This window comes from Capricornis sumatraensis, chromosome 8, assembly GCF_032405125.1.
Source record: "Capricornis sumatraensis isolate serow.1 chromosome 8, serow.2, whole genome shotgun sequence".
NCBI classification, from domain to species: domain Eukaryota; kingdom Metazoa; phylum Chordata; class Mammalia; order Artiodactyla; family Bovidae; genus Capricornis; species Capricornis sumatraensis.
In genome coordinates this window covers 25,593,415-25,620,915 of record NC_091076.1, presented here as the reverse complement: position 1 = coordinate 25,620,915, position 27,501 = coordinate 25,593,415, and the positions used below count along the sequence as shown (strand labels likewise).

The 27,501-nt window shown below is 47.6% G+C and overlaps 1 protein-coding gene across 1 annotated transcript in view; it reads right to left on the bottom strand.

Annotated features, from left to right (window-relative positions):
- The window catches only part of NAV2 (neuron navigator 2), a 421,834-nt gene that overhangs the window by 227,688 nt on the left and 166,645 nt on the right, over positions 1-27,501 (bottom strand). Inside the window, exons 4-5 of the mRNA XM_068977628.1 lie at positions 24,851-24,923; positions 12,274-12,544 (exon numbers count right to left, since the gene is read on the bottom strand). Coding sequence (XP_068833729.1) covers positions 12,274-12,544; positions 24,851-24,923 — 344 coding nt within the window. The remainder of the gene's footprint in view (positions 1-12,273; positions 12,545-24,850; positions 24,924-27,501) is intronic.

Sequence of the window (27,501 nt, the reverse complement as noted above, 5' to 3'; positions counted from 1 at the left end):
GGGGTGAGTTTTCCCCCAAAAAAGTGGCAGAGGGAAGGGCTCACTTCTCACTACACTAGGGGGATTTACCCCTCTGTTAAGTTACCCCATCTTATTTGGGGAAGATAGTCACCCCATGAGGACAGGCACAGAGAGGGATGCAGAACCAGCAATGTCAGGGCCTGTGTTTGGGGACCAAAGTGGCCAGCTTAACCAATCAGAAGAGGCCCAGCAAAGGGATCTTGGTATCTCGAGGTTCTGATTCCAGCACATACATCTTGTAAAGCCTCCAAGATGGACAGTGTTATCTGAGGACTCACAGCCAGAGGTGGAGCTGCTGCAGGTGCTGACGTGGGGCTCCTCCAGGCTGGACTCTGCAGGAGTTTTTATGTCCACAGATAGGCCTGGAAAAGGATGATGGACTTGTTCCAAGACGATGTCATAGCAACAGTTTTAAGTAGTGCAGGCTAACACAGGCCACAGCATTCTACTCCAGTGTGGAACTGGCAAAGAACAGGGAAGCAAAAAGCATCGAGGAGGGAAAAGATGTGTTCCTTTCAGAGTGGCCAGAGAGGCCTCTCTGCTCTAACCTGGGACTGGACCACAGATCTTTCAGGGCGGCACAGGGCCATTATGGAGGCAAGAAATCAGTAATGGATGGGATGGCCACATCTTTGAATGAGGTGGGCAACCTGGTCCTCTGTGAAGCAGTGTGATATAGTGGATAAAATGAGCTTTTTCCTTTCAAATACAGACATAATATTGGGCCATTGTTATAATCTGAGACTCATATTCTGTGTTTGTCACTTTGGAATAATAGTAAAGTGCCCCATGGGATAACTGTAAACTTGAAATGGGACTTAATGTCCAGCCTGCTGTTTAAGTACTCATTGCAGGTTGGTTCCCCTCCTCCTCCTCTCGGCTGAGCGTAGATTCCTAAAGGAACTGGACACGGTCATAAAGAAAACATGTTATGGTATAAAAAAAGAATCGCACAAATAAAGAAAGAAATAGATCTAAGTTAAAGAAGCAGAAGAGAGCTGGACAAAAATCAGCACACGAGAGCTGGAGATCAACATTTCCAAAGAGGCATGACAGGCTTTGGCAAACAGGATTCATCATTTCCCTAAAGAACAATGGAGAAGAACAACTCTTTCATCCAAGTATTTGTGACAAAGACCTTACACCTGGGGTACCTGTGAGCCATCTGTGAGCTCCACTCCCCAGACTGAGACATCCTCAGTCCTGGATTAACTGAGACAGCCCTGGTTTCCCAGGTGCAGTCACCATCATCTCCTCCTTGAGTCAGAACCTAGAGGTGCTACACAGATTGACATACCCTTTAATGGCTGCAGGTTGTGCCAAGTTTTCTGAGACCTGGAAGAGGAGGTCTGGAAGGCCTTGAGGGCAGCTGACATGGCAAATAAAGATGGGTAGCACATACCGAGCCATCAAAAGCCACCATAAAGCTCAAGCCAACTCACATCACTCCCTACCTCACCACCATCACACCCTAGTAAGAAGAGCACCCTTAACTTGATCAAATGGGAAAACTGGGTGGAGACCAAGTAACTTCTTCCGAGTGTCAGAAGGAATCCCTGTGAACACTGTGCTTTAAAGCTTGGGTTCTGTTGTGAACGGGGTGAGACAGCTGCTTGCTCCAAAGCAAGCCCTCCATTCCTCTGAAACTTTCAGCAGAATCTGCCCCACAAACAAAGGCCATGAGTGAATGTGTAGCGGGTGGGAAGTAAGGAAAAGAGCTTCATTTGGATCCACCCAGGAGGGAACCGAAACATCCCTTGGGATGAGTCAATCCACAAACTGAATTCATTCAGACTGAAATGAAAGCGCAGGATTTCAAAGCCAAAGGTGCCCATGAGAACCGAAGATACCTGAGCCATCTGCGTGAGGGCACTGGACTCCACAAACTGAAGAAGGGATATGCTATGTCTGTGTTCCTGAGTCCTTCCTTACCCTGATTTGTGTGTTGAAATCGTAATGCCCAATGTGATGGTATTAGGGAGTTGATGAGGTCATTAGGCAGAGCCTCATGAATGAGATTAATGCCCTATAAACGAGGACCCAGAGCGCTAGCTCGCCTCTTCCACCATGCGAGGACACAGCAAGAAGTCGGCAGCCCACAGCCTTGAAAAGGGCCTTTACCAGAATCCAACCAGGCTGGCACCTTGACCCTGGTCTTCCAGTCTCCAGAACTGTTAGCAATAAATTTCTGCTGCTTATAAGTCACCCAATCTGTGGTGCTTTATTATGGCAGCTCCAAAAGACCATCACAGGGTTCGAGCTCGGTCTTATTTAGATCTTAAGGGCTGATGGACTCTAGCTAAATTACATATGTGTTGATAAAAGAATATGAAAGGTCAGAAGTAATTCTGGGAAGGAAAATGACGACTTTGGAAGTTGGTGGATGGTCAGGGAAGGTTTCAAATAAAAGCGACCCAGAGAAAGAATCAGTGTCTGGAATGTGAGTAGGGGGCAAGAAGATAAGGGGCAGAGGGCTTATGCAGAGGGAAGCTTACAGAAAAGCACAGAGGAAAGAAAGGGCTGGTGTGTGCTGGGGTTTGTGGGGGGCAGCGTGGGAGGAAACGAGGCTGGAAAAGCAGGTGGGGCCAGCCTCAGGGTCACACTATGAACCCTGGACTCGGTCCAGTCCTCCAGCAAGGCGACAGTCATCCTGGAGGCTGAGAGTAGAGCTAGAGCTGAAAAGCAGAGTAGCTTCCAGTGTCCAATGATACAGGCCCCAGCCAACCTTCTGAAGCTGATTCTTGTTAACATCCTTGCGCATCAGGACCACTTCTCTCCCGGCCTGGGAGCAGCAGCTGTTTGTCCATTCAGCATCCTTCCAAAGCAGAGCTGGGTCTTGCTCATGGGGAGCAGCGGCAGGTACCAGAACAGATGCTGCCCCGCAGTGCCCGCCTCATCAGAACAAGCAGAGAGAGTGCAGCAAGTCAACCTCAAATCATCCACACCCTGCCTCATCCAGAGTGCCGGAAGGTTCCAACAGCTCCTTTGCGAGAGGGATTCTGCTTCCTGTGACCATTCCGGGTCCAGACAACAGTTACAAAATGAGAGGACACGGATGGGTTCTCTGAAACACGCATGTTGCTTTTTGAAAAAATGATGTTTAAGGGAAGAGGCGTAACAAAGGAGCAGAAGGAAAACTCTGCTGCTGTGGGAGCCCGCGGTCAATGTCTCCAACACGTATGTGCACAGCCAAGCGGGCAGGGTGGTTAAGACTGTCATTCCTGGCACATAACCTGCATGTGCGTTCTGGCTCCACTTGCTGTACTTGCTAATGAGAAGAAGAAAGTGGTTCCCCCACAAACCACTTCAAAGGCCAGGAGCAGAAGGTGCCCCACTCCCCACCCCAGAGAGATGGCAGCTTCTGTGCACGTGCTAAAGACCTCGGAGGGCAGAGGTCATAATCGGAGATGCTTTTTGCCAGACAAGATGATTAAATGCCAAGTCTCTCAACTCCACAGCATCTGCTTTTCAGCAGCTGGGTGGAGAGGACTGAACTATTAGCCACGCTGATTCCTCTCCACCAGATGGTCGTGTAGAGGTCAACTCTGTGGGACATCCCAGAGCTGGACCAGATCAGCTGAAACCACCAGCAGTAGCCTATCAGCTAGTTACGGTGCACTGATTACATGCCAGGCAGCAAAGGGCTGGCAACGACTTTATTTAATCCACACGGCACTGTGAGTGAGGCAGGACTACTTTTTACCAACAAGGATGGAAATTAACTAATTAGCCCAGGTAACACAGTAAGCGGTGAACACAGGGTTTGCTAGGTTTGACTGCAAAGCTGCACTCTTAGTCACCAGGCTTCAATGCCTCCCACAGGTAGAATAAGCCTAAAGACCTGAGGCTCACCAGGGATACCAAGATCTCTTATCAACACAACGCAGTGATCAGAGGTGGAAATTCATGGAAATTCTTCATCCCTGTACCAGCTCCCTCCATCAGTTCCTTTCCTGTAGACTCAAGGTGAGGCTTCCCTCCCTGCTCAACACCCCTGGTGCCTGTCTAGGTGTCTGGCTCAGGCAGGTATTTGCACCCGAAAAGAAACTTATTTCCAGAGACTTCATCAGTATTTGCACCTGAAAAGAGACTTATTTCCAGAGCTCTGGAAGAGGTGTCCAACTCAGCCAGAGGGGTAGGCAGGGCTGTTTCTTTTGGCAACCAAACTTTACTACAACCCCTGGTGCCTGATCAGCTAAAATCTCTATTAAGATTGTGCTCAAGGCTAGTGGTGGGAAAGTGGGGGTGAGGAGAAGGCAAAAAGGAGTGTCAGGCAAATAATAAAAGAAGATGCCTGCGGTCATGCCAGAGATGACAAGAGTGAACATCGACATTTTAGGAGGAATCAGTGAACTAAAATGGGCCGGAATGGGTGAATTTAATTCAGATGATCATTATATATCACCCACTCAATGGACATGAGTTTGCGCAAACTCCAGGAGCTACTGAAAGACAGGGAAGCCTGGTGTGCTGCAGTCCATGGGGTCGCAAAGTGTCAGACACAACTGAGTGATTGAACAACAACAACAATCCCGTTATCAGGCTCATCAGAAACAAAACGCATCCAAAAGGAAATCCAGGTGAGGGACTGGGCTTGCCTGGTGGCTCAGAGGTCAAGAATTGCCTGCCATACAGGAGCTGCAGGAGACGAGGGTTTGATTCCTGGGTTAGGAAGATGCCCTGGAGGAGGAAATGGCAATCCACTCCAGTGTTCTTGCTTGAGAAATCCCACGGGCAGAGGAGCCTGGCGGGCTGCAGCCATAGGGTCACAGAGTCGGACAGGACTGAGCATGAGCACCAGGACTCTGATAGGAAGCCAGACCTTGGCTTTGGGTCAGTTTGGAAGGCCTGTGCCCAGCACGCCTCCAGGGCAGGGCAGACCAGCCCATCATTCAGTTCTTCCTCTCTCCCCCCGCCTCCCTGCAACGCCACCTCCTTCCATCATCCGGGACTGATAAGACATCGTTCAGGGGATGTGCATGTGCTTTCAATTAGATTATTTCCCAACTAGCTCCTGTCTTCTCTCTCTCTCAGAACTAAGCACATCATGGGAACAAACACTAGATTTCAGGTTTCCTCCACGCTCCCCACCCCCTTCCTTTCCTGCGTAGGACTTTGCATGATACACACACACAAAATGGGATCCCAGCTCACTGTGTGTTGGGGTGGGGACAGTGGGCATCTATCTGACTCGGGCCTCGTGCTGTTAGGGAAAGCAGTCACTCTGTAGCACAGTGCTAAGGACTGCATGTCTGTGCTCCCTTCTCCCCAAATGCATACCGTGTCATGCCAGTGTGACGGATCTGGAGAGGGCTCTTGGGGAGGTCATGAGGTCATGAAGCTTACAGGGGAATAGCAGTCAGCCCAGATGGCGATGGTCAGGCTCACTTGCCCCACATCCTATAAACAATGACTCGGCCTGGTTATGAAACAGCTAAGATCATTTATAGCAATGCAGACAAGTATCATGACGTACCAACTTGGCCACGCACCACCTTTGTTCACGTATACCTACATAAACAGCACCTGAAACAGCCCATGCGTCTGCTGCGACGGCCACAGCAGAATAAAGCATGTCTGCGGTTCCCATGGCTCCTCTCATTTTCTTTCAGCTTCCCCACTCACGCCTTGCCGACCCTAGGTTCGGCAATCAGCAAGACAAAGGTGGAGCTGCCCCAGGAGAGGCAGGAGAGCTTGCTTCTCTCTGCTCTCTGCCATGCGAGGACACAGGAAGAACACAACCCTCTGGAAAGCAGGAGGTGGGCTCTCACCAACCCGATGGTGTTGGCACCCTGATCCTGGATTCCCCAGCCTCCAGAGCTGTGAGCAATAAACCTGTGTTGAATCACCCAGTCTACAGGGATGCGCCTTAAGAGCATGAGCACACTAAGACACACAGCTACTGCTGCTGCTGAGTCGCCTCAGTTGTGTCCGACTCTGTGCGACCCCACAGACGGCAGCCCACCAGGCACCCCCATCCCTGGGATTCTCCAGGCAAGAACACTGGAGTGGGTTGCCCTTTCCTTCTCCAATGCATGAAAGTAGAAAGTGAACATGAAGTCGCTCAGTCATGTCCGACTCTTCGCGACCCCATGGACTGTAGCCTACCAGGCTCCTCCGTCCATGGGATTCTCCAGGCAAGAGTACTGGAGTGGGGTGCCATTGCCTTCTCCGACACAAGGCTAGAAGGCAGTGATGACGGTAGGTCCCCCAGTACCAAGTCTAGCTAACAGGCTGACTTGCTCTACAGAAAAGCAGCTGCCCTGTGGCAGGGCCCTGTGGCTTCTCCCCACAGCCAGGTGGATCCTGAGTTGAGCCTCCCCAGGTGTAAGCTTTATAGAAAAGTTAACTATTAGAAAAGGCACTCAGCCAGAGCCTAAGAGAGTGGGGGGGTGGCATGCAGACCTTCTGTAGCCATGGGTTACATGAATACGGAGAGAAACACAGTCTGGGCATCCTTTTAGCTTGAAGTCAGATTCAATGAAAAGAAATACTAGCTGAAAATAACGAGGACGAGATTTTATTTCTGTCAGGATGCTACAAGGACGTGATGAGGCAAAAGGCCAGAAGGAATGGTTGAAATGTAAGATTTTAAAAACCAGCATCAACAATCCAGGGTTGTATGCTGTGCTAAGTCACGTACCAGAGTTCAAGGAGGAGGAGGTGGAGGGGAGAGCTGTGACGCAGTGGTTACAGTGAGGTCTGGGGTCAGATTACCTGGGCTCAAGTCCTGGTTTTTCTGCTTTCTATGTGACTTTGATAACGTACCAAACTTGCTAAATTTTAGTTTCCTCATCTATAAAATGGGGATAACAACATGACCTACCGCAAGAAGACTGACTTGAAGATTAAGATAATGCATTCATATTGGGCCTAATATACATTCAATAAATGTTAGCTGTTAACACACAGTAGGTACAAGGATATAACTGGCATTTCCCGTATCCTGGCACGGGTCCTCACAGGATATGGTAGATGCCAAGCTGAGTCAAGAGAATTAATTAGTGAGCAGGCCTAGTTTTTATTTTCAGGCAACTGAGGTGATCCATCCATGTACACAAGAGCATCCAGAAATAAAAATGAGACATAGTTGCCTTGTTGCTCCATCTCCTCCAAACAATTAGATTCACGCTTCAGGTCTTTAACACTCAGGGGGAAAACCAATCCCACGTTAGTCATTTTACGACAGCACCAATAACAAAAAGCATAACAGACATAAAACAAGATGCAGGTGAGGGGGGATCAGGGCCAGGACAGAGCAGGGAGTCAAACTCATCATAAAATTACTATAGAAAGCCATCTAAAAACTCACCTAAGTCAGAATGGACTTTGATGTCCAAACAATCAAAGACAAAAAAACTCAATGAGATGCAGAAACATTAAGTAGAACTCAACCTCATAACCACAATCACACACACACACACACACACACACCTTCAGCCCCAGGGCCACTCTCGAGACTCTACACTCAACACACTTGGTCATCAGCCAAAGCATGTTTGGTTTTTCCCAAACTGCAAACATGTCAGGGGGCGGAGGACCAAAAGGAAGTGCAGCCAGGGCAAAGGGTCGGACGAGGGGCTGGGTTGAAACCATGCTTTGCGGGACGTGGACAAGGTCTAACCTAGAGATCTTTTTCTGACCCAGAGTGAAGCGGATGATTTTGCTTTGTGATGAGTCCTTGGAAGATGCACTGCATGACAGGAAAGAAAAAAGTGGAAGAGATGAGTGAGAGGAGAGAAGATGCGTTAGACACATTATCAACAGGAGTCCCAAGACACAGCGAAAGCCCCCGGGTTTCCCTCTGCCCGATTTTTCTACAACATGCAGCCTTCTTCTTAGGTCTAATTTGATAAAACTCCAACGTAAGGAAACTGCTGTTCAAGATTATCTGAGAACTTTGGTGGTTTTCTTTTTCTTAACTCCAAATCTCTTTTCTGCCATCAGTCACTACATGGTCTTCTTCCGCAATGAGACTCTAAAGCCAGGGGTCTCTGACAAGTAAACTTTGTACTTTTCTAAAGTATTCAGATGTTTCTACTCCACATGCTTATTCTATTGGAGTGCTCTCTGGAGGAGTGTCCTGAATATCCCACTAAGCTGACCCTAAATAAGGGTGGCCTGGGTGTTCAGTCATGTGTGACTCTTTGCAACCCCATGGACTGTGGCCCACCAGCCCCCTGTCCATGATTTTCCAGGCAAGAATAGTGGGGTGGGTTGCCATTTCCTTCTCCAGGGAAGCTTCCTGACCCAGGGATCAAACCCACATCTCTTGTGTCTCCTGCATTGGCAGGCAGATTCTTTACCAGCTGAGCCACCCGGGAAGCCCAAATAAGGGTAGAGATATTTTCAAGGTTGGCTGGTCTCGGGAATGTTTGCTCTCCATGGTATCAGCAATGACCATTTCAAATCTTCTGAACTTGCTACATTCTGGGCTTTGCCCCATAAACTTATGAATACGAAGAATCATGGCTGGACTTAATAAATGGTTCAACTTATTTACTGCTTTATGAAAAAGAGAAATATTTATCTTTCTTGCATCCATAGCACCTATAACATGTGCATAAAAGGATCTGAAGTGAGAAATACAATGCTGGTGTCACAAAACCTAGGATGTGAAGGAAGACAGAGCAGAATGAATTTTTTTTTAAAGCAATTCTTTGCATTTTTTTCTAAAAAGCTAAATATTGATACGATGTAAAGGAGACACAGATAGAGATGAACTTCACGAGGTGAAAGGTGGATCAACTTCTCAGCCATCATGTAAATTAATGAGAAAAGCTGATAAGAAGTAAAAGTGAGTCTCCATTTAGTCACCATGGAGGAATTGCTTTCTCCTTCATGCCAGTATCTCAATTTTCCTTGCTAAGCTTCCACAACTCTTTTTTTTTTTTAATTAAGAAACATTATGGAAAAGTTGTCAAGTTTTAGTATTTGCTATCTTGAGAGGCATGGTGTTTAGGCATATTTGTGCCCAGTGGAGCTCTAAAGAAGGATCAACACAAACCTGGTATTTGGGAGTTGTGTCAACACTTGATGTTAATGATCAAGGGTCTGAACCATTACCCTTGGGATCTGGGCTATCAGAACTTGGAGACAGAAATACAATGGCACTAAGCCAGAGAAGTGACTTTACTGTTTTTAAATTTACAGCCAGCACATGAGTATGGAGTATCACATCTCTAGACTTTGAGAACAAGATTATCCTCCGGAAGGAAAACTAGAAAGCACCAGTATGTCATGGATAAAACCAACCATCTGCTAAAGTAACCCAACAGGGGCCAAATAAAGGGTGAAGGGGGCCAAGTAAAGGGTGAAGGAGGACACAGAACGGTTCCAGAGCCCGACCTGTCTCATCACCACATTGCAGGGTCGAGGGGCATGATGGCAGGAACCACTGTGGAAAAAACGGACATTAAAAACCTGGCTTAAGTGAGTGTGGCTGCTCTTTAGGTAAAGCATCTATTTTTCACTCTTGCAGTTTTTTGACCACACCACACGGCATGCAGGATCCTTTTTCCCTGGCTAGGGATGGATCCCGTGCGCCCTGCGGTCCAAGTGCAAAGTCTCAACCACTGCACTGCCGGGGAAGTCCCTCTAGGTAAAGCATTTATTAACAGCAGGATGCTTTTTCTTACTGGGAGACGGGTATCCTGACTGGGACGTCTGGTTCTTTTGAGAAGACAAAACCTTACCTATCATACCTCAATGACACAAGTCCAGTGTTTTTCAACACGTGTTCCTTGGAACCCTATGCAGTGAGACACTCTTATAAGAAGAGTTCTGTGGCTCAGTGTGAGAAGGCTTTCTACACCTTCTTCTGAAGATTTCCAGGGTACACAAGTCCTTTCCCCTACCCGCCCCCCCCCCCCCAGGTTCCTTGTCTCAGTAAGTGCCACTATTTGCCTAAACACTCAAGCCGGAAATCAAGGACTAGTCTGTGATTCTTCCCTTCCTCACACCAGACAGTCAATCTACCTGTAGTCCTGTTGGCTCATCCTCTAAAATACCCGGACTGATCCATCTCCACACTTGCTCCACCAACTTGATCTAAGCCACTGTCACCTAGAGCAGGGATTCCCCAGCCTCTGAGAGCTAATGCCTCATGATCCGAGGTGGAGCTGATAAACAGTAATAGAAAAAAAGTGCACAACAAATGTGATGTGCTTAAATCATCCTGAAACCACCACCACCCTGCCCTGGCCCATGGAAAAATTGTCTTCCACGAAACTGGTGCCAAGAAGGTTGGAGACCGCTGACCTAGAGGATGACAAAGCCTCTTAGCTGGGATCTTTCCTTCTATTCTTGACCCTTCCACAGTCTTATTCTCCAGAGAGAAACAAAAGTGATTTTAAAATAACAACTGTAAATTAAGTCTCCTTCCTGCTCAAGACTGCCCAATGGCTTAATTACCTTTAGAATGAAATACCGACTCTTCAGCCTGCATAGCTGTCCCTGTGACCTTGCTTCAGGGCTATGGCACTACACAGCTCCAGGGGTGACCAGTCTCATTGTCTTTCATGTCAATGGTGGCAGCTCTCTTTGCTTATAAGGCTGCCTTTCACTTCACACTCCCCTTCACCCACAGAGCTCCAGCCATACTAGCCTTCTCTCGGCTCCTCCAACCTGACCAGCTTACTCCTACCACAGGGCCTTTGCACCAGCTGCTCCCGTCTCCCTGATCTATTCCACACCTGCATGGCGAGCTCTCTGTCACTCCCATTTCTACTTTGGTGTCAGGTCCTCAGAGAAACCTATCAACCAAACTGAAATTATGAACCCAATCCCTCTGAATCTCATTATCTTCTTGTACTACCACTTCTGATATTTCTCTTCCCACTTTTGCCCACCTCCTCCAGCAGGATGTAAGGAGCAGGCACCAATTTTTCCCCCATAGAACCCTTCCCTGCAAGTTGCTATCCAGGGAATAAGCACTCTGCAGCATGCAGTGTGGGAAATGATGCCCAGGTCATGTGGTCATCCTGACCCCACTAGGGATCACAGAATGGCTTCCACCCAGGGGGCCCTTCTGGGCAGAAGTGTGGAGGCTGGCTGCCTGGCTGTCCAGGCCTTGTTGCTAGTCCAGGCATCCCTGCTGGCCCACAGATTTTCACAATGAGAATGGGATATAATTAGATAATTAATTAGGGGTTCTGACTTATATCACATCTGTCACTGCTGGTTTTAACACAATCACAGTTGGGAAGCAGCACTTCTCCTGGGGAAAGACAGCTGTGACCATTAACCATCTCGAGGGCAGCTGCTTTGTTTCAACCATTTTGTGCTTCACCCAACTACAAATGGCTACCAAGGGCATGACGGTGTGTGAGAAAACCTACGATTATTAATGCTGGTGCTCTGGGGGACTGGAAAGAAAAAGCCATCACTCTGTAGCACATATTCAATGAAATCAAGCAATTAATTTGAGTGGTGGCATTTAGGTTTGATAGCTAAAGTTTTATGGCTTAAAAAATTTTTTTTTCTCCAAAATTTTACTATGAGTCAAAAACTTTCTAGTTCCTAATCCCCTCCTCTATTTTTTTCCCCTCATTAAATGTTTTATGAGGTGATTTTTTGTGGTGTTGTTTAGGAATGCAGCTATTAGCATGTGAACAGCGTAGACGGTAACTGTTCTGCCGTTCTTCTGGTATACCATTCCTTGCAAGATCCTCTGGAAACACCAACAAAAACTCGGTCCTGATCCAAACAGCAGACACTGCTCCTCGGGCTCCAAGGTCAACAAAACCCAGGCACACTGACTGGGAACGGCTCCCCATTAGGAAATACTGGCCCACTCAGAGAAGTGGGCAGCCTCTCGTCCTGCTAAAAACCACTTGCTATCTTTCTTCTGGGTTTCTTGGGATTTCTCTTCTGGCAAAGCAGAGGTATCTGCTGGAGAACTTCTGCCTCCACCAAGCAAAACTGTTTTGTACGTATAACACTGAATACCCAGCCTGTAGGCTGGCACACGGAAGTTTGAAGTCTATTTTAGAGGCTGTTTATTGCCTATGAGCATGTGTGTGTTAACAAGCTAGAGTTTAAGGCAGGAGCGGCTGGTGACTCTGATCTCTAATACCCCTGTCTCCACCAGGCACATCCATTTCAAGGTCATGCTGATTCCCCACAAACTACTGGTAGTTCTCAGATCTGCAGAAGCGCAAACGCGAACCACGTGGGGCGCAGGCTAGAAGGGGGTCAGTGTGAAGAAGACCCTGAGAAAAGCCGAATTATCAGTTGACGAGGAGTGCCCACCTGGACTGCATCTCGGCTTGTGCTTTTGATGGCTGATGTGGCGCTGGTTGGTGAGGCTGGCACGGCGCTTGGGGGGTGGCTGGCACCTGCTGCTGAGGAGGGCCAGCCTGGCACTGGGAGGGGGCCCCTGCCGCCTGGGACCCAGCGGGCGGCAGTGGCGAGGGGAGGTGCGGCTTCTGGGGCTGCGGCGGCTGCTGCTGCTGCTGCTGCTTGTACCGGGAGAGGCTGAAGAAGAGGCCTAGGATGGCCTTGAGATTTCCATTCCTGATCTCTGCAAGACAATGGGGAGATTCTGGTTAGAGGAGGAAGCCCTTCTGGGGAGTCCTGTCTCGCACCCTTTTAGGAGGCAGTTTCAGCCCCCGCGTGAGTTTTAATTCCTCTAGGATAGGACAGATTTTCTGAACACTTAATTGGTATCACAGTCAATTAAAATCTGGCCTAAACCACAGAGAAATTAGCTGATTTCTCCCCACTGGGATTAGAGTGGGTACCCGAGGCAAGTTGCAACTGGGATGTCTGGCGAGTGCGAGGAGGAAGTTCTCAGTAAGGACGCAACCGAAAAAGACAGAGTCCCGAGCAAGACTGTGCTTGTCCAGGACGCAGAGGAAGGGCTCGAGGGATGGAGGCACCGGGGGAAGCTCACTGGTGTCTACACAGCACCCCCAAATCCCTGTTCCATGCTTCAAGCCACCCGGAGCATGCCAAGTAGTTGCCAGCCCACTCCAAAATCCTCACCTAACTTTGCCCAATCATCCTGCCCTCAGATACATGGCTGTCTCCTGTACATCAAATAAACAACTTGAGTTTGGGGTGGGTATGGGGATAAGCCATAGGGCTTGCTTCCACAAAGAACTCACATTAAAAACATTTTTTTCCCTACATTAAAAAAAAAAAAAATGTGTGCAGAGTGGGGCTAAGAAAATTTTTCATTCCAGATGGAATTTTTCAGATTTTAAAATGTATTTGCCTCAAGGTGTGCATAAAGAGCTTCAGAGAAGGAATAAAATATTTATTCCCAGGCAGGAGCTATGGATGCAATGGTGTATCTCCTTGGGCAATCCCTCCTTTTCTACAGTTCTTTTAACACCAGATGCTGATGGCCAGGGTCTAAACTGACCCTGAGGGTAAGACGGTGTGGCCACCTAGCATGTGGGACAGAGAAGGGGGAACCTGGGGGCTCCCTCTGCTTCACTTCCACTCTTCAGTTCAGTCGTTCAGTCACGTCCGACTTTTTGCAACCCCATGGACTGCAGCACTCCAGGCTTCCCTGTCCATCACCAACTCCCAGAGCTTGCTCACGTCCATCATGTCAGTGATGGCATCCAACCATCTCGTCCTGCTGTCCCCTTCTCCTCCTGCCTTCAATCTTTCCCAGCATCAGGGTCTTTTCCAGTGAGTTAGTCCTTTTATCAGGTGGCCAAAGTACTGGAGTTTCAGCTCCAGCATCAGTCCTTCCAGTGAATATTCAGGACTAATCTCCTTCAGAATGGACTGGTTGGATCTTCTTGCAGTCCAAGGGACTCTCAAGAGTCTTCTCCAACACCACCACAGTTCAAAAGCATCAATTCTTCAGCATTCCATTTCTTTATGGTCCAACTCTCACATCCATACATGACCACTGGAAAAACCATACGGACCTTTGTCAGCAAAGTAATGTGTCTGCTTTTCTCTACTTCCACCCTTAGGCTGAATGTTTCTGAATTGGGAAGGGAGTTGAAGGGAATGGGGTTGGAGGAAGGGAAGCCCTCACCCCCGGTGTGGGTAACACACATCTTCAGGTTACCCCAGGCTTGGCAAGAGGATGCTGATAAAGGAACCAGAGTTTCCTCCAATGACCAGCTGAAGGGCAGAAGGCATGAATGGGGTTCTTTGAGAAGCAAGCCTTATCCCCTGTTAGCCTGCCAGTGCCCTGGGGTGTGATTTGCTGACTAGGTCAGGCTGAATTACTTCCTGTTGGAGAGCTCCTCTTTCCAGGCTCTTGAAGAAAGTGACAATACAGACTACTAGAATCCAGCTTTCACTCTTTGGGAGCTAGCTTGTGCTGATTGTGGGAGAAAACCATCAGGAGCCCGGCTTTTGGAAAAGCAAGGCTTGAATTTCAGTCTGTCTTCTACCACGTACTAGCTGTGCAAGTCACTGAATCTCTCTGGGCCTCACCTGACAATACTAACAGCTTGCCCTGCTGCCAAGGTGCTTTTGCAGATCAAATCTGAGCAGAGAGGTGAAGGCACACCAGTAAACAGTCACGTCTTTCACTCGTCCTGGTTCCTGTATGACAACCACAGCTCCAGAATCCTGTGGGAGCTTCCCATAGAGCTCCAGCTACATGCCTTAAAAATAACGGTTTTCTCAGAGAACCGACTTGTGGACACAGTTGGGGATGGCGAGGGTGGGGGAACTGAGAAAGTAGCACTGACTTATATACACTACCACATGTAAACAGACAGCTAGTGGGAGGCTGCTGTATAACACAGGAGCTCAGCTCCGAGCTCTGTGATGACCTTGTCCCTAGGTGGGAGAAGGGGTGGGGTGGGACGGAGGCTCAAGAGGGAGGGGATATATGTACTTTTAGCTGATTCATGTTGTTGTACACCAGAAACTAATACAGCATTGCAAAGCAATTATCTTCCAATTAAAAATTTAAAAAATAACAAAATGGCTGACTTATCATCAGCATATAACAATATAACATGTCCCTTTTGTTTTTAAAAATCATGTTGTTTTTTTTTTTTTTACCAAGTGACATCTTACCATATGGCATTTTTGAGAGGGAGACATTCTTAATTACATTAGGACAACAGGTATAAGCCAGGGTTCCCCTGGACAAGCCAAGATGCTTATAAACCACTGTGTGCAATGCAGGGAGCACAGAAAGTCCCCCAAATGGGGGACCCCCCACCCCCGCCCCGTTTCTTTGGGTCAGCTCAGCTTTAACCCTTCACCCCTGCTTCCTTCTCCATCCTAAGGAAACCAAAGCAGAACACATGCACGGCCTGTTCTGCTGCTGCTTCTAAACGTTTTGACAAAGACACCGATGTCACAGGATGTGGGGTCTGGATGGCATGATTCAGTCTACAGACTGAGGTTTTGTAAGATGCAACCTCTGAGTCTCCATGTTCTTCTTGAAAATGGGCATTTTCCTCATGGGAAGGTGGAGGGTGAGGTGATGTCCCCCTGGTTAAGTCAGCTGGACAATGACAGGGGGCAGGGCCAGAATCAAGGACTGGCAGACAGGGCAGGACCTCTTAAGGAACACGGGAAAACAATATCCTCTAAAAACAGAATTCCCTGGATGATGAAAATAGAGCTATAATCATGCCAGATGAAATCTATGTAAGATTTCAGTGTCTTTTATAGAACTATTACTAATTAGCATATACCAATGAAGCTTTTCACATACATGATCTCATTCAGTCACCCAACATGGTATAACTTGGCTTACTTACATCCCCATCCCATGGCATGAATTAAGCATGCCAGATAGTGGATAGTGTTTTACTTATTAAGTTAGCTCACGGGCACAGAAATATTCTTTATTCTCCTTCTATAATAAAAGTATTCTTTTATTATAGAATGTGTCAAACATTCCATAATACATTTTTTTAAAAACCACGCATGAAAAACAAAGACAGGGGGAACTAACAATTCCACAGCAAAGCCAGAGGATCAGGGGTCGCTCCTGCAAAACCTAAGTATGTCCACACCGGCTCCCTCACAATCTACCTGCCCAGCCCGGGGCAGATGAATGGAGCCGGCTTTGTCATACTCTCTCCCTGTGCCGTTCAGTCATTTATTGCTCAGAACTGTTCTATTCTTCCCGAAAACCTCTCTTTATTTGTGAAAGGGCCCAGTGCTCCCATGAATACACTGTTTCTTAGGAAGAAACATTTTTACTATATGGATCACTGATCGTTAGAGCCGCAAAGATCAGGGTTTGCATTTCTCAAGTCCATCATTTGAAGACTTCCAAGTTTTTCCAAGAGTTAACCTCTCTGAGCCTCATTTCCTTCTTTAAACGTGTGCCACACCTTCCGCATAGGGATGCTATGGAGATTAACAGGATTAAATGAGAAAATAAAAGCCTGTCTTTGCACTTCCTTGTTTGGTTCAGAAAATACGGTTGTTGTACCTGCCGCCTTTGGAGAGTACAGGGCTCTTCACCTACAAGAAGCCTAAGGAGCTGTCCCTCCTTCCTGCACATCCCCTCAAGACACTCACAGGCCTCAAGAAGAAAGCCAACCATGATCATCTCTTTTTAAAAAAGAAATCAGTTCTATTGAGGTATAATTTATAACCACAAAATCAAGTGTATAATGATCATTAGTAAATTTAGTAAACTCTAGTTTTAGACTTCCCATCACCCTGAAAAGGGCTCATCTGTAATCAAGTCCCAAACCCATCCCCTCAGGCAAATTCTAATCTTGTTTTCGTTGATTGGCCTATTCTGGGCCAATTTCCTGTAAGTGGAATCATGTGACCTACAGTCTTTTGCATCTGGCTTCTGCCATGGAAGAATGCAGGAGGCCTGGGTTCAATCCCTGGGTTGGGAAGATCCCCTGGAGAAGGGCATGGCAACCCACTCCAGTATTTTTGCCTGGAGAATTCCATGGACAGAGGAGCCTGGCGGGCTATAGTCCATAGGGTCGAAAAGAGTTGGACATGACTGAGCAACTACACTTTCGTTCTTCCATGGAGCATGTTTTTAAGGTTCACCTGGGTCAGAACGCTATCATTTGTTTCTTTATATTGCTAGGCATTATCCCGTTATATGGATAGCCACATGTTATCCATTTCAGAACACAGGACTCAAGCAGAATGAATGCTCTGTTTGGAGTTAAGAGACACACAGTTCATGCCACGGGTGGTCTTTCACAGACAGTATCCAAAATAGCTAGAATTGTGTTCTTTTCTTATTTCCAAATGGCATTTGTCTGTGTGCCACAAGCTGGCTACACAGGCTCTCTAAAAACAAAATCCACCAGCCCACAAAAATGTTCCCCCTATGACATTTCCTAAGGCTTTGGGGAAAAAAAGGATCATTTTATTTCTGATCAACTATCCTCACACTCTTGATCTTTAGAAAGGAAAAAAAAAAAAAAGACCTAGAGAGAGATGGGCTTCCCCGGTGGCTTAGATGGTAAAGAATCTGCCTGCAATGTGCGAGACCTGGGCTCGAATCCTGGGTCAAGAAGAGCCCCTGGAGAAGGGAAAGGCTCCCCACTCCAGCATTCTTGCCTACAGAGAGACAGAGAGAGGGCTTGTCTAAGGAGACACAAGCTAGCGGGGCATCAGAACCAGGACGAAAGCCCTGCTGTTTTCTCTCCTACGGCCACCTGCACATAAACAGGAGAATAAACTATACAGACCATAGGCCAGTTCCCACTAGAATTCAGAATTGCCTTGACTCAATCTCCTTGGGTTCTGACTGATCTCTACTCCCACTCACTGCTCCTAATCTGCATAGATGCTGTAGGGCATGTTGGGCAGGATGGGAGAAGAATAGAATTATTTTCTTTCAACATTATTTAAAAGAGACCTCAAGTCTGATTTACTTAGGCACAAGCATTGGAATAATCTAATACAAAGAAAGCTGCTTTGTAGCGAAGGCTGCCTAGACTGTAGACTCAGGATTCATATTCAGTCCCCTTAAGCCATGGTGTAAGGTCACCCAGCTGATTTGGGGCTGTGAATCCTATCTGTGCCGTCTATGTAACCCCACTGCAGCAGCCCTTCTGTTCATCAAGCCCATCAGAGCCCACACGGGAAGTGGATGAGGCGGTGGGAGTAGAGCCCACAGCGCCCCCTGCTGGCAAGGGACAGAAACGGTTCCCCTCACCGCAGAACTCCGGAGACCCCAAAGGAGGATAATGGAGACAACCCGCCTGCCGCTTTTACCCTAAGGGTCCAGAAAGACCTCCTGTTTTCTGGCTCCAAACGAGAGGAGGAGAGCTCGGCAGCAGGTCTCTGGCTATCAGGGCCACAAACCCAGGTTTGAACTAATCAAGTCAGGAACCTGGGATTTGTGCTGCCTGGAAAAGATTCCTTTCAGGGGCGATCTTCCCTTCCCTTCAGGGGATCTTCTTGACCCAGGGATCAATTTCACGCCAAACGCCTATACTCCTTGTCAGAGGCACCTGGAAGCATCATCCTGCCTGCAACCTGCAAGACTGATAAAAAGCAAGTCCTCTGTGCCCATCACATTACTATGCCCTAATATCTATCTGGAATGAAGATTGCCGGGAGAAATATCAATCACCTCAGATATGCAGATGACACCACCCTTATGGCAGAAAGTGAAGAGGAACTAAAAAGCCTCTTGATGAAAGTGAAAGAGGAGAGTGAAAAAGTTGGCTTAAAGCTCAACATTCAGAAAACGAAGATCATGGCATCCAGTCCCATCACTTCATGGCAAATAGATGGGGAAACAGTGGGAACAGTGTCAGACTTTATTTCTGGGGGCTCCAAAATCACTGCAGATGGTGATTGCAGCCATGAAATTAAAAGACGCTTACTTCTTGGAAGAAAGGTTATGACCAACCTAGACAGCATATTCAAAAGCAGAGACATTACTTTGCCAACAAAGTCCATCTAGTCAAGGCTATGGTTTTTCCTGTGGTCATGTATGGATGTGAGAGTTGGACTGTGAAGAAAGCTGAGTGCTGAAGAATTGATGCTTTTGAACTGTAGTGTTGGAGAAGACTCTTGAGAGTCCCTTGGACTGCAAGGAGATCCAACCAGTCCATTCTGAAGGAGATCAGCCCTGGGATTTCTTTGGAAGGAATGATGCTAAAGCTGAAACTCCAGTACTTTGGCCACTCATGTGAAGAGTTGACTCATTGGAAAAGACTCTGATGCTGGAAGGGATTAGGGGCAGGAGGAGAAGGGGACGACAGAGGATGAGATGGCTGGATGGCATCACCGACTTGATGGACGTGAATTTGAGTGAACTCCGGGAGATGGTGATGGACAGGGAGGCCTGGTGTGCTGCGATTCATGGGGTTGCAAAGAGTCAGACACAACTGAGTGAATGAACTGAATTGAATATCTATCTAAATTTCCCTTCACCTTCCCTTTCTGATTGGTGAAAGCCTACTCATCTTGTAAAACCCAAGGGAAGCCTCACTGTCTCTGTGAAGCCCCCTGACGGTCCCAGGTAGAGCTGACTATTACCTTTCTTTGGGTATCACTGACTGGGTCCTGTACATCCCACCAGCACAACTCTCTTATTAATTGGAATTGAAGCTGGTTTTGTACGACTGACATGACTCTCCGTGTACCCTGGTGCCTAGCACTGCATCTGGTATACAGGATATGCCCGGCAAATGTGTGCTGAATAAGAAAAGCCTTCCCCTCCCGACCTCTGCTTCCCCATCCTGGGAGAATGGGCTTAGGGCCAGGCAGCACAAATGCCAGGTCTTCTCAAAACTCCCAGGTATAATCTCAAAAGAGAGATATGGAAAAGTGGAATAAATGAGTAACAAATAGTTGAGATTTTAATGGAATCTGATCATGCAGATGAATAGCCTAAATTGTATTCCCACAAGGAAAGTTTATAAGAGTACCTACCTCTCAATCACTTGATATTATCAGATCTTTCAATTTTTAATCATATGATGCATGAAAGTATGTGTATCAGGTTACTTAAAGTAGTTTTCAGAATGTTAGTGAGGTGAAGCACTTCTTCCTATGTTTAATGGCTATTTGCATTTCCTCTTCAGAGAATAACTTGTTGTATTGATATAGCTACTTTTCTATTGAGTTTTTAGGATCTGTTTATGAACTCTGAAGATAAACATTGTCTTTAATCAGTGAACAATTGTTTTTATTAAAAAAAAGAGATTAGATTTGTGGTTACCAAAGCTGGGGATGGGGGAACTGGATGAAGGCACTCAATAATGTACCAACTTTCAGTTTTAAGATAAATAAGAACTAGGCATGTAATGTACAGTATGATAAGATAATTAACACTGCTGCATGTTATATATAAAAGTTGTTATGAGAATAAATCCAAAGAGTTCTCAATGCAACAGAAAAAAAAAAAAAAAACACTCCCAGAGATAGAGGCCTTCCTCCCAGGGACAGGTTTACAGATGGTGGTGAGAGAAGTGTGGTGGGAAAGGGGCTGAAGGGCTCTAGACTATTACCCGAGGCAGGATGAGGCCCAGGCTCACAGGACTCTGGCCAGTCTCCAGGAGCAAGTGGATGGGTCCAGCCTTTGGAAACACCAAGGAGGTGCGAGAAGCTGCGAACTAGCGGCGTCTCCGCAGGGCTCACCTTGGCCTGCAGCCCCAGCTCACAGGCTTTGGCTGTCTTGCCCTGGAACGAAGGTTCCCTGTGGCTCTCTCACAGGCAGGTCAGGGCAGGGCCCTGAGCTGCTCAAACGCTTCAAGGACAGGTGCATACACCCTCCCGGGCTCCAAACCTGCTTAAGTCACTGGGAAAGGGTGGCGATGTGCCTGTGGGGCTTTCCAACCACTGATTTTTTCTTTTTTTTCAATCACAGGAGGAACCTTGGGGTGCTCAATCATCTTCAAAAGCAAAACACAAAGCATTAATATGACATTACTCTTTAAACACTATAATGATTTTCTAGTCATAATGTAGGTGGTTGGAAGTGTGGGTAGTGGTGAGTAGTAGAAAACACCAGGCCTTTAAATCAACAGCTGTGAGTAGCTCGAGCAATGCCTACCTGCGGGCCTCCCTTTTGCTACATGTAACATTCTCTTTGGGCCTCAGTTTCCTCATCTGTAAGATGGGGTAATATAATACTGACCTCAGAAGGTTGCTGGGGGATTAAATCAGGTAAAAATTGTATACGGCTCTCAGCCCAGTGATGGCACATGGTGGATTCTCAATATATGATTTCCTTTCCTATAATTGAACAGTATGTCAAATGGAGGTATTTCCTATAACCCTGAAATTGTGACTAAGACTCATTTGAGGATAAAATGCTCTCAGTACTCTTGATCTGTAAGTTCAAGGAACTGACAAAACTTGGGGCCAGTCACCCACTCCCCCACCCCCACAAGACTGTCCTAGTCCAGAATCAGTCTTACCATCAAAGACCAGTATCACCCAGTTCGACCCACCCAACCCCATATCAGGAGATCCAGATGAGAGACTGGCACTGAGGGTGAGCAACGGTGGTCGTGACTGATGATCTGAGACAGGGTATCCCCTCCCCTTACCCAAGGAGCAAGAAGGTGGGGTCCGTGCACCTCTTCAAGTCAATGGAGTGGAGGCCCCAAGAAAATTTCCTCCGAGTGGCGGTGCTGGCACCCCAGGGCCCCTGACACCTGCTTAGACGAGACTCGGCACAGCTGCCTGCAGGCCTCCTAAGCTGGAAACAGCTGGAGAGAGCCCATAAGGTGGGGACATCCAGGTGCCGGGAGGTCTGTTCCATCGCTACAGGCGGAGGACAGAGCCCACCCATTCCTGCGGCTCTAAGGTGGGTGATGCAGGGACCACGAGGCTGAGGTCTACGGCCTTACCGGGCCCGCCTCAGTGCAGGGACAGAGGGAGTCCTAATCAGGGGGATGGGGGGTGAATGCTACCAGCTGGGGGTGAGCTGGAAGAGCTGGTCAAACCTCCCACCAGACCACCAGAGCCCGGAAGCAGCGTGGGATCGAGTGCCCGGTCGGCTGGGCACACAGAGACCCCCACCCGGGACAGAGGCAATGACACTCGCCCAAGAGAATGACAGCAACTTCATCACTAGCAGAACTCTGCCCCTCTGCTCTGGCCCCGACCCTGGCTGCTCAGGCACAGGGACGAGGGGAGGGAAGGGAAGGCTTCATGCCCCAGCCCCCTTCAGTCTTCCAAAGCCACCTGCTCTGGGGGACACCAGGAAAAGGCTTTGAGATTGAAGTTTAGAAATGAACAAGACTGAGTCTTAGATACTGACATAAATCTATTCTTAAATTTATGACATAAAGCCTTAAAAGCACATGCGTGCAGGTGTGCCTGCTCGGCTGTGTCTGAATCTTTCGCAACTCCATGGACTGAGGCTCACCAGGCTCCTCTGTCCATGGAGTTTTCCATACAGGAATAATGGAGGGGGTTGCCATTTCCTCCTCCAAGGGATCTTCCCAACCCAGGGATGGAACCCATGTCTCTTGCATCTCCTAATAACTGTGCAAGACTAAAGAGAAATAGGTTCTGGCCCAGATACTAAGTGAGCCTCAACCCAGCAGGAAAGATGGGGGTTAGCATAGCACAGATGGGGGCAGTTTCTGAAAACCTCACTTCAAGGTTATACCCCAGTGACTGATTCTCAGCCCCCTGGTTCCAGTCTGTTCTTCTCTGCTCAGAGACTCACAGGGGCCACATCCCACTGACCAGGGGCCAGGGCTTGTCCCTCTGCAGGATGTGCCTTTGGGAGTGGTCCAGCATCTTCTGAGACAGCGTCCACTAGGACAAAGGTTCTACATCTGTTTCGACTTCTTTCACCTGTACCTGGCATGCTTGGATTTTATCCATCTGCTGTCCCCAGACACCACGAACATGAGCTCTGAAATCACTTGGGTTCAACACCTTGCCCTGCCACTCACTCACTATAGGGTTCACAACTTCATTAAGGCAAAATTTCCTCATCTGTAACTCGGTCTATTGTAAATTCCATCGCCTGTTGTGAGAGCTGGGGCCAATGCAGATGAAAGCCTTCAAGGCACGTGCGTGCCTGCTCAGTCATATCTGACTCTCCTGCGATTCCACGGACTGTAGCTCACCAGGCTCCTCTGTCCGTGGAATTTTCCAAGCAAGAATACTGGAGTGGATTATCATTTCTTCCTCCTCCAGGGGATCTTCCTGACCAGGGATCGGACCCAGGTCTCTTGCGTCTTCTGCATTGGCAGGTGGACTTCTCACTAAGCCACCTGGGCGCAGCTGGTACTTATTCATTCAACAGACATTTGTTGAGTAGACTCTATGCCTTAAGGTATACAGAAGATGGGGCAGGTGGGGGCAGGGGAGAGACAGGGCAGGCAGAAGGCAGGACAATGGTAGATGGATGGCAGGGTGGCTAGGGTCACCTTCAGACCACATGAGATGAAGCTGGCCTACAGCCTACATCCCCTGGAGCTCCTTCTGCTATGCATAACTTGTAGAAGCCCCTGCTGATGCTCTGCTGTGAGGGCACACGCCTGGGATCTAATCACGCCCAGGAACTAGAAGGAATGTGCGCCCGCCACCTACACCAGCACTCTCTTCCAGAAAGAAGTCATGTGCTCCTTGGAACAGAAATTTGCATCTCTCTCTGTCTCCATGGAAATACCACCAACAACCCTCCACGCCCCAGCAAGGTGTATGCCACATGACATTCAGCCCAGGTCTCATCCCCGGTGGAGGAGGGCCCACAGCCCAGACCAAGCAATCCTCTGTGGACCCTTCTCTCTGAGCTGAGATGAAGGCTGATTACCAAGAGCTCGCTCAGAGACTTCTGGAAGCAGTGTGACTGTGTCTGACCCGGGACAGCCCCAGCCTATTAGAAGTCCCACTTGGGGAATTGCGATCAGAGACATAAGACACCAATAGTGGCCGCCCACCTCCAAAATCGAGAGAGACTACAGTGCAGAAACCCAGCGAGGACAACCAAGCTTTCACCACGCAGCAGGGCAAAGGTAAGGAACAGGGCCCAAAAGGTTCATGTTTGCAAACTTACCTGCTCCACGGGGCTGTGTCTTTCCTCAGCGCTCCCCGCCTCCCCACCCTAACCACCAGAGTCGACGCTAACAGGCAACTTTGCGAAACACAAGCATGCTAGGGTGGTGTCACCTGAAGCCCACACAGCTCTACCTGTTCTGGGAAAACTGGAGGCAGGTGCAGCCTAATGAGTTTGGGAGGATGCCGGGGCCTGTGGCAGCCTTGGAGCTGGCAGCTGCTTGTATTTACAAACAGGAGACAGAGAGAGAGAGAGACAGCGAGGTTCCACAATGAGACATTGCCTAAGGAGGCTAAGAATTCAGACCAGCCATCTCCAGACCAACACTTAATTGAACAGCAAACCACCAGCAAACACTAATGTGTTAATTAGCCACCAAATTGGAGTTAATTAAAAACTAATCAGGATGTCAGAATGGAGCATCTCATTAATAAATCACGTGCTTTTTTTTGGAGCTAGGAAAAGTGCTTCTTCTTCTAATAAAAGTAAGAGATAAGGATTAGGCATTTTTCCCTGGAAACTTGTACGATTTAAATATGTTCTGTGGTTAAGTGTTCTCTCTCCCACAGATAAGGCCTGGCTTGATAATTAACTGACTCGCCGGTCATGTGAATCAAATCGGCATTGTGTGATGAAACCCTTCTCAGAGAGAACCAGCTCCGTCTTTGCTGCTCCCTCTGTGCCAGGCGGACAAGGCTGGCAGGGTTGGACTGGCACTCTCGGAGTGATTCTTCAGGTTGTCAAAAAAACTGGCATCCTCAAGCGTAGACAAGCATTGAGCAGTCTCAAAACCAGAGAGAAACAAGACTGGAAGAGCCTACCAGGACCCACTGGCTTAACTCTATAAATGTCATCAATAAGTAACAGCTGGGCATTTCAAACAGTGAAAGGGCAACTTCATGACAGGTGCTGACTCACCTTCCGCAGAGAGTCCCTGGATGTTTATTCCCTTAGCTGCCAGGAAATTCAAACAGGCATCTATGTTTTCAATCTAGGAGGAAAAAAAACACAACAATATACGCTCAATAAATGTTTAGCCTTCTCCAGAGCCATCTCTTATTAGGAACAAGAGGCTATGTCAGAAGAGAGGGTTCATTGTGCATTTGCTAAGTTTCTCGAAGAGGAAAAGAAATGACATGAAAATGCTGAATGGACAGATGGATGGATGGATGCAGGTTAGGACTCTTTGTCTGTACTTGCACAGGAAAAGGTTACCTAATATCCTAACCACACACAGTGCCAAGAGTCGAGGCCTTGGATTGCTCATGGCTGCCAAAAATAACCAGGGTGAAATCGGAGCTCTCGTGTGGATCACTGTCACCAGCGCTATCCTGAACGCTGGAGCAGCTGCCAGAAACATGGAGGTGGGGATGAGGTTAGGAGACCCACCCCCCCCCACCAGCAGCTGGGAGAGGTTTCCAGCCCCTGAGGAGGCAAGCAGTCAAATATAAAAAGAGTGAATGGGAATTTCAGCAGGAATCTGGGTAGTGTTGACTCACAAAATTCTCAGGATGGCAGGCATCGCAGAGGACCGAGGAGAGCTGCCAGCTCACCCAGCCTCTCTGTCCTGTGTGTCTTCTGTGGCAAGAAGGGACCCGACCCCACCAGAGTCTGGGAGGCTTTCCAGGGTGGATGCCACGGCCAAGGGCAAGCCCACGTTCCCCCCGGCCCCCCTCCACAGGAAAGAGCAATTAGGTCATTCCCAAAGGTCTAATTTGACTTCAGTTGTCAGGGTTAATTACTTTTAGGTCTACAGGAAAATGTTCAGGCTTGATTCATGTCAGTGGTAACCATAAATAAAAGAAATTGCTTTGGACTTGACGGAGGGAACTTTGGATTTCACAGAGTTTGCATTTCACGTCTTCCTTACCTCTATAACCCCCCGCCCCTGCCCGACTTCCCAGGCTCCAGCCACATGCTTATGAGCTCAAACCAGTATTTGACCCAAGGGGTTTGTTCTGAACCCATAAATGACTATCACAGTGTGCTTGTGACCATTCTCCTCTCCTCCCCCAAGCAACATCCTGATGGCTCCTTCGTAGCCATAGAGTAAAGAGTCTCCATTTTACGAGCTCTCATTTGAGTACAGTCTGGCTCCAAGGCAGTCTTCTTAAAGTTCACGTCCACCCTCCCCTGATGTCTGGCATTCTCTGCTCTCAGTCTTCGCAGCTTCTAAACATGTTAAGCTTGGGGACACCTGAATAAAACTGCATCCACTGAAAAAGAATCTGTTCCATCCTTGCATTTTTTTTTTTTTTTTAAAGCTCAGGTTCCCGTCTCTTTCCCAGCTTCCAGGGTCTTCATGTGGGAGGCATTCTTTCATCTCTAAGAAAAGGGGTAGAATGCAATTTCCCACAGATAAAATAAATGCTGATGCTATGGGTTTTGCCTGCCACCATGGCAGAAAGTCGTATCTTACAAAGAGGGAGGAAAAATGAGAGCGCTCTTTTTTTCTTTCCAGTGCAGGATGACCGACAGTGACAATTCAGGTGCCACCGTCGTGGAGGGAAGTGGGGGGGAAGGAGGCGGTCAAAGAAGGAAGAGAATGGCTGGGAGGATCCTGTGCAAGGTGTTTAGAGCAGCCAGCTTCCATGCAGAAGTGTAATAAAAATCCTCTCTCTAGATGTGACTGCTCTCTATTATAAAACCCTGCTTTTGAGAATTCATGCTATTGCACACAGTGAGAACAGGTCAAAACCACTCAAAAGGATTTTTTGCCTCCATACAAAGGTATTAATATTGAAATCATGGTAAAATTATAAAATTTTCCTGCTACCACTTGTCTCTTCCTATAATCCTATCCACTTTCTTGGGTGTGGTTTTTTTTTAAATTTTAAATTAATTTTATTGAGGTATAGTTGATTTACCAAGTTGTGTTAATCTGTACAGCAAAATGATTTAGTTATACATACATTCTTTTCCATATTCTTTTCCTGATAGTTTATCACAGGAACACTGAATACAGTTCCCTGTGCTCTACAGGGCCCAAACCTACTTCTTTTAATATCTCGTGGTGCACAGCTCAGAAAGGAGGCTTTGGCAATCATGTCCCCGTGGAAAATGAGCAGCAGAAAAGGCTGACCGCCCCTGAACCTGCTAATGCAAAATCAAAAATAGTGTATTTGTTATTTATCCTGGGAGGTGTCATGTGGGTGGACTGAGATGGGTAGGTTTAAGTTTTTTTCACCAATACTGTGGCAGTGCGACACTGAACACACAAAAAAGGACACCCGCCAAGACAGTCAGGAAAAGCTCTGCTTACTGCAACACGGCAATCCTACAGACCTTCCCTCCAAGGAGCACGTGTATGGAGCATTCGACAAGTGTCATCATTTAAAGTCCACGGTAATTTCTTTTTGCAAGGCTAGCCTTGGTAGATTTCAATTGATCCATGGGTTTTCTTTTTAAATGTTAAACTCTGTTAAGGGGAGGAATAATATACGTGGGTTACCTAGAATACTTCATCTCTCTCTCTTTTTTTTTTTTTACAGTCCTATCACTCTGTCAACGAATTTCATAATTTTGATCAGTAGTTTTTCGCTGAGTGAAGGAGACTAGGAAAGGAGGAT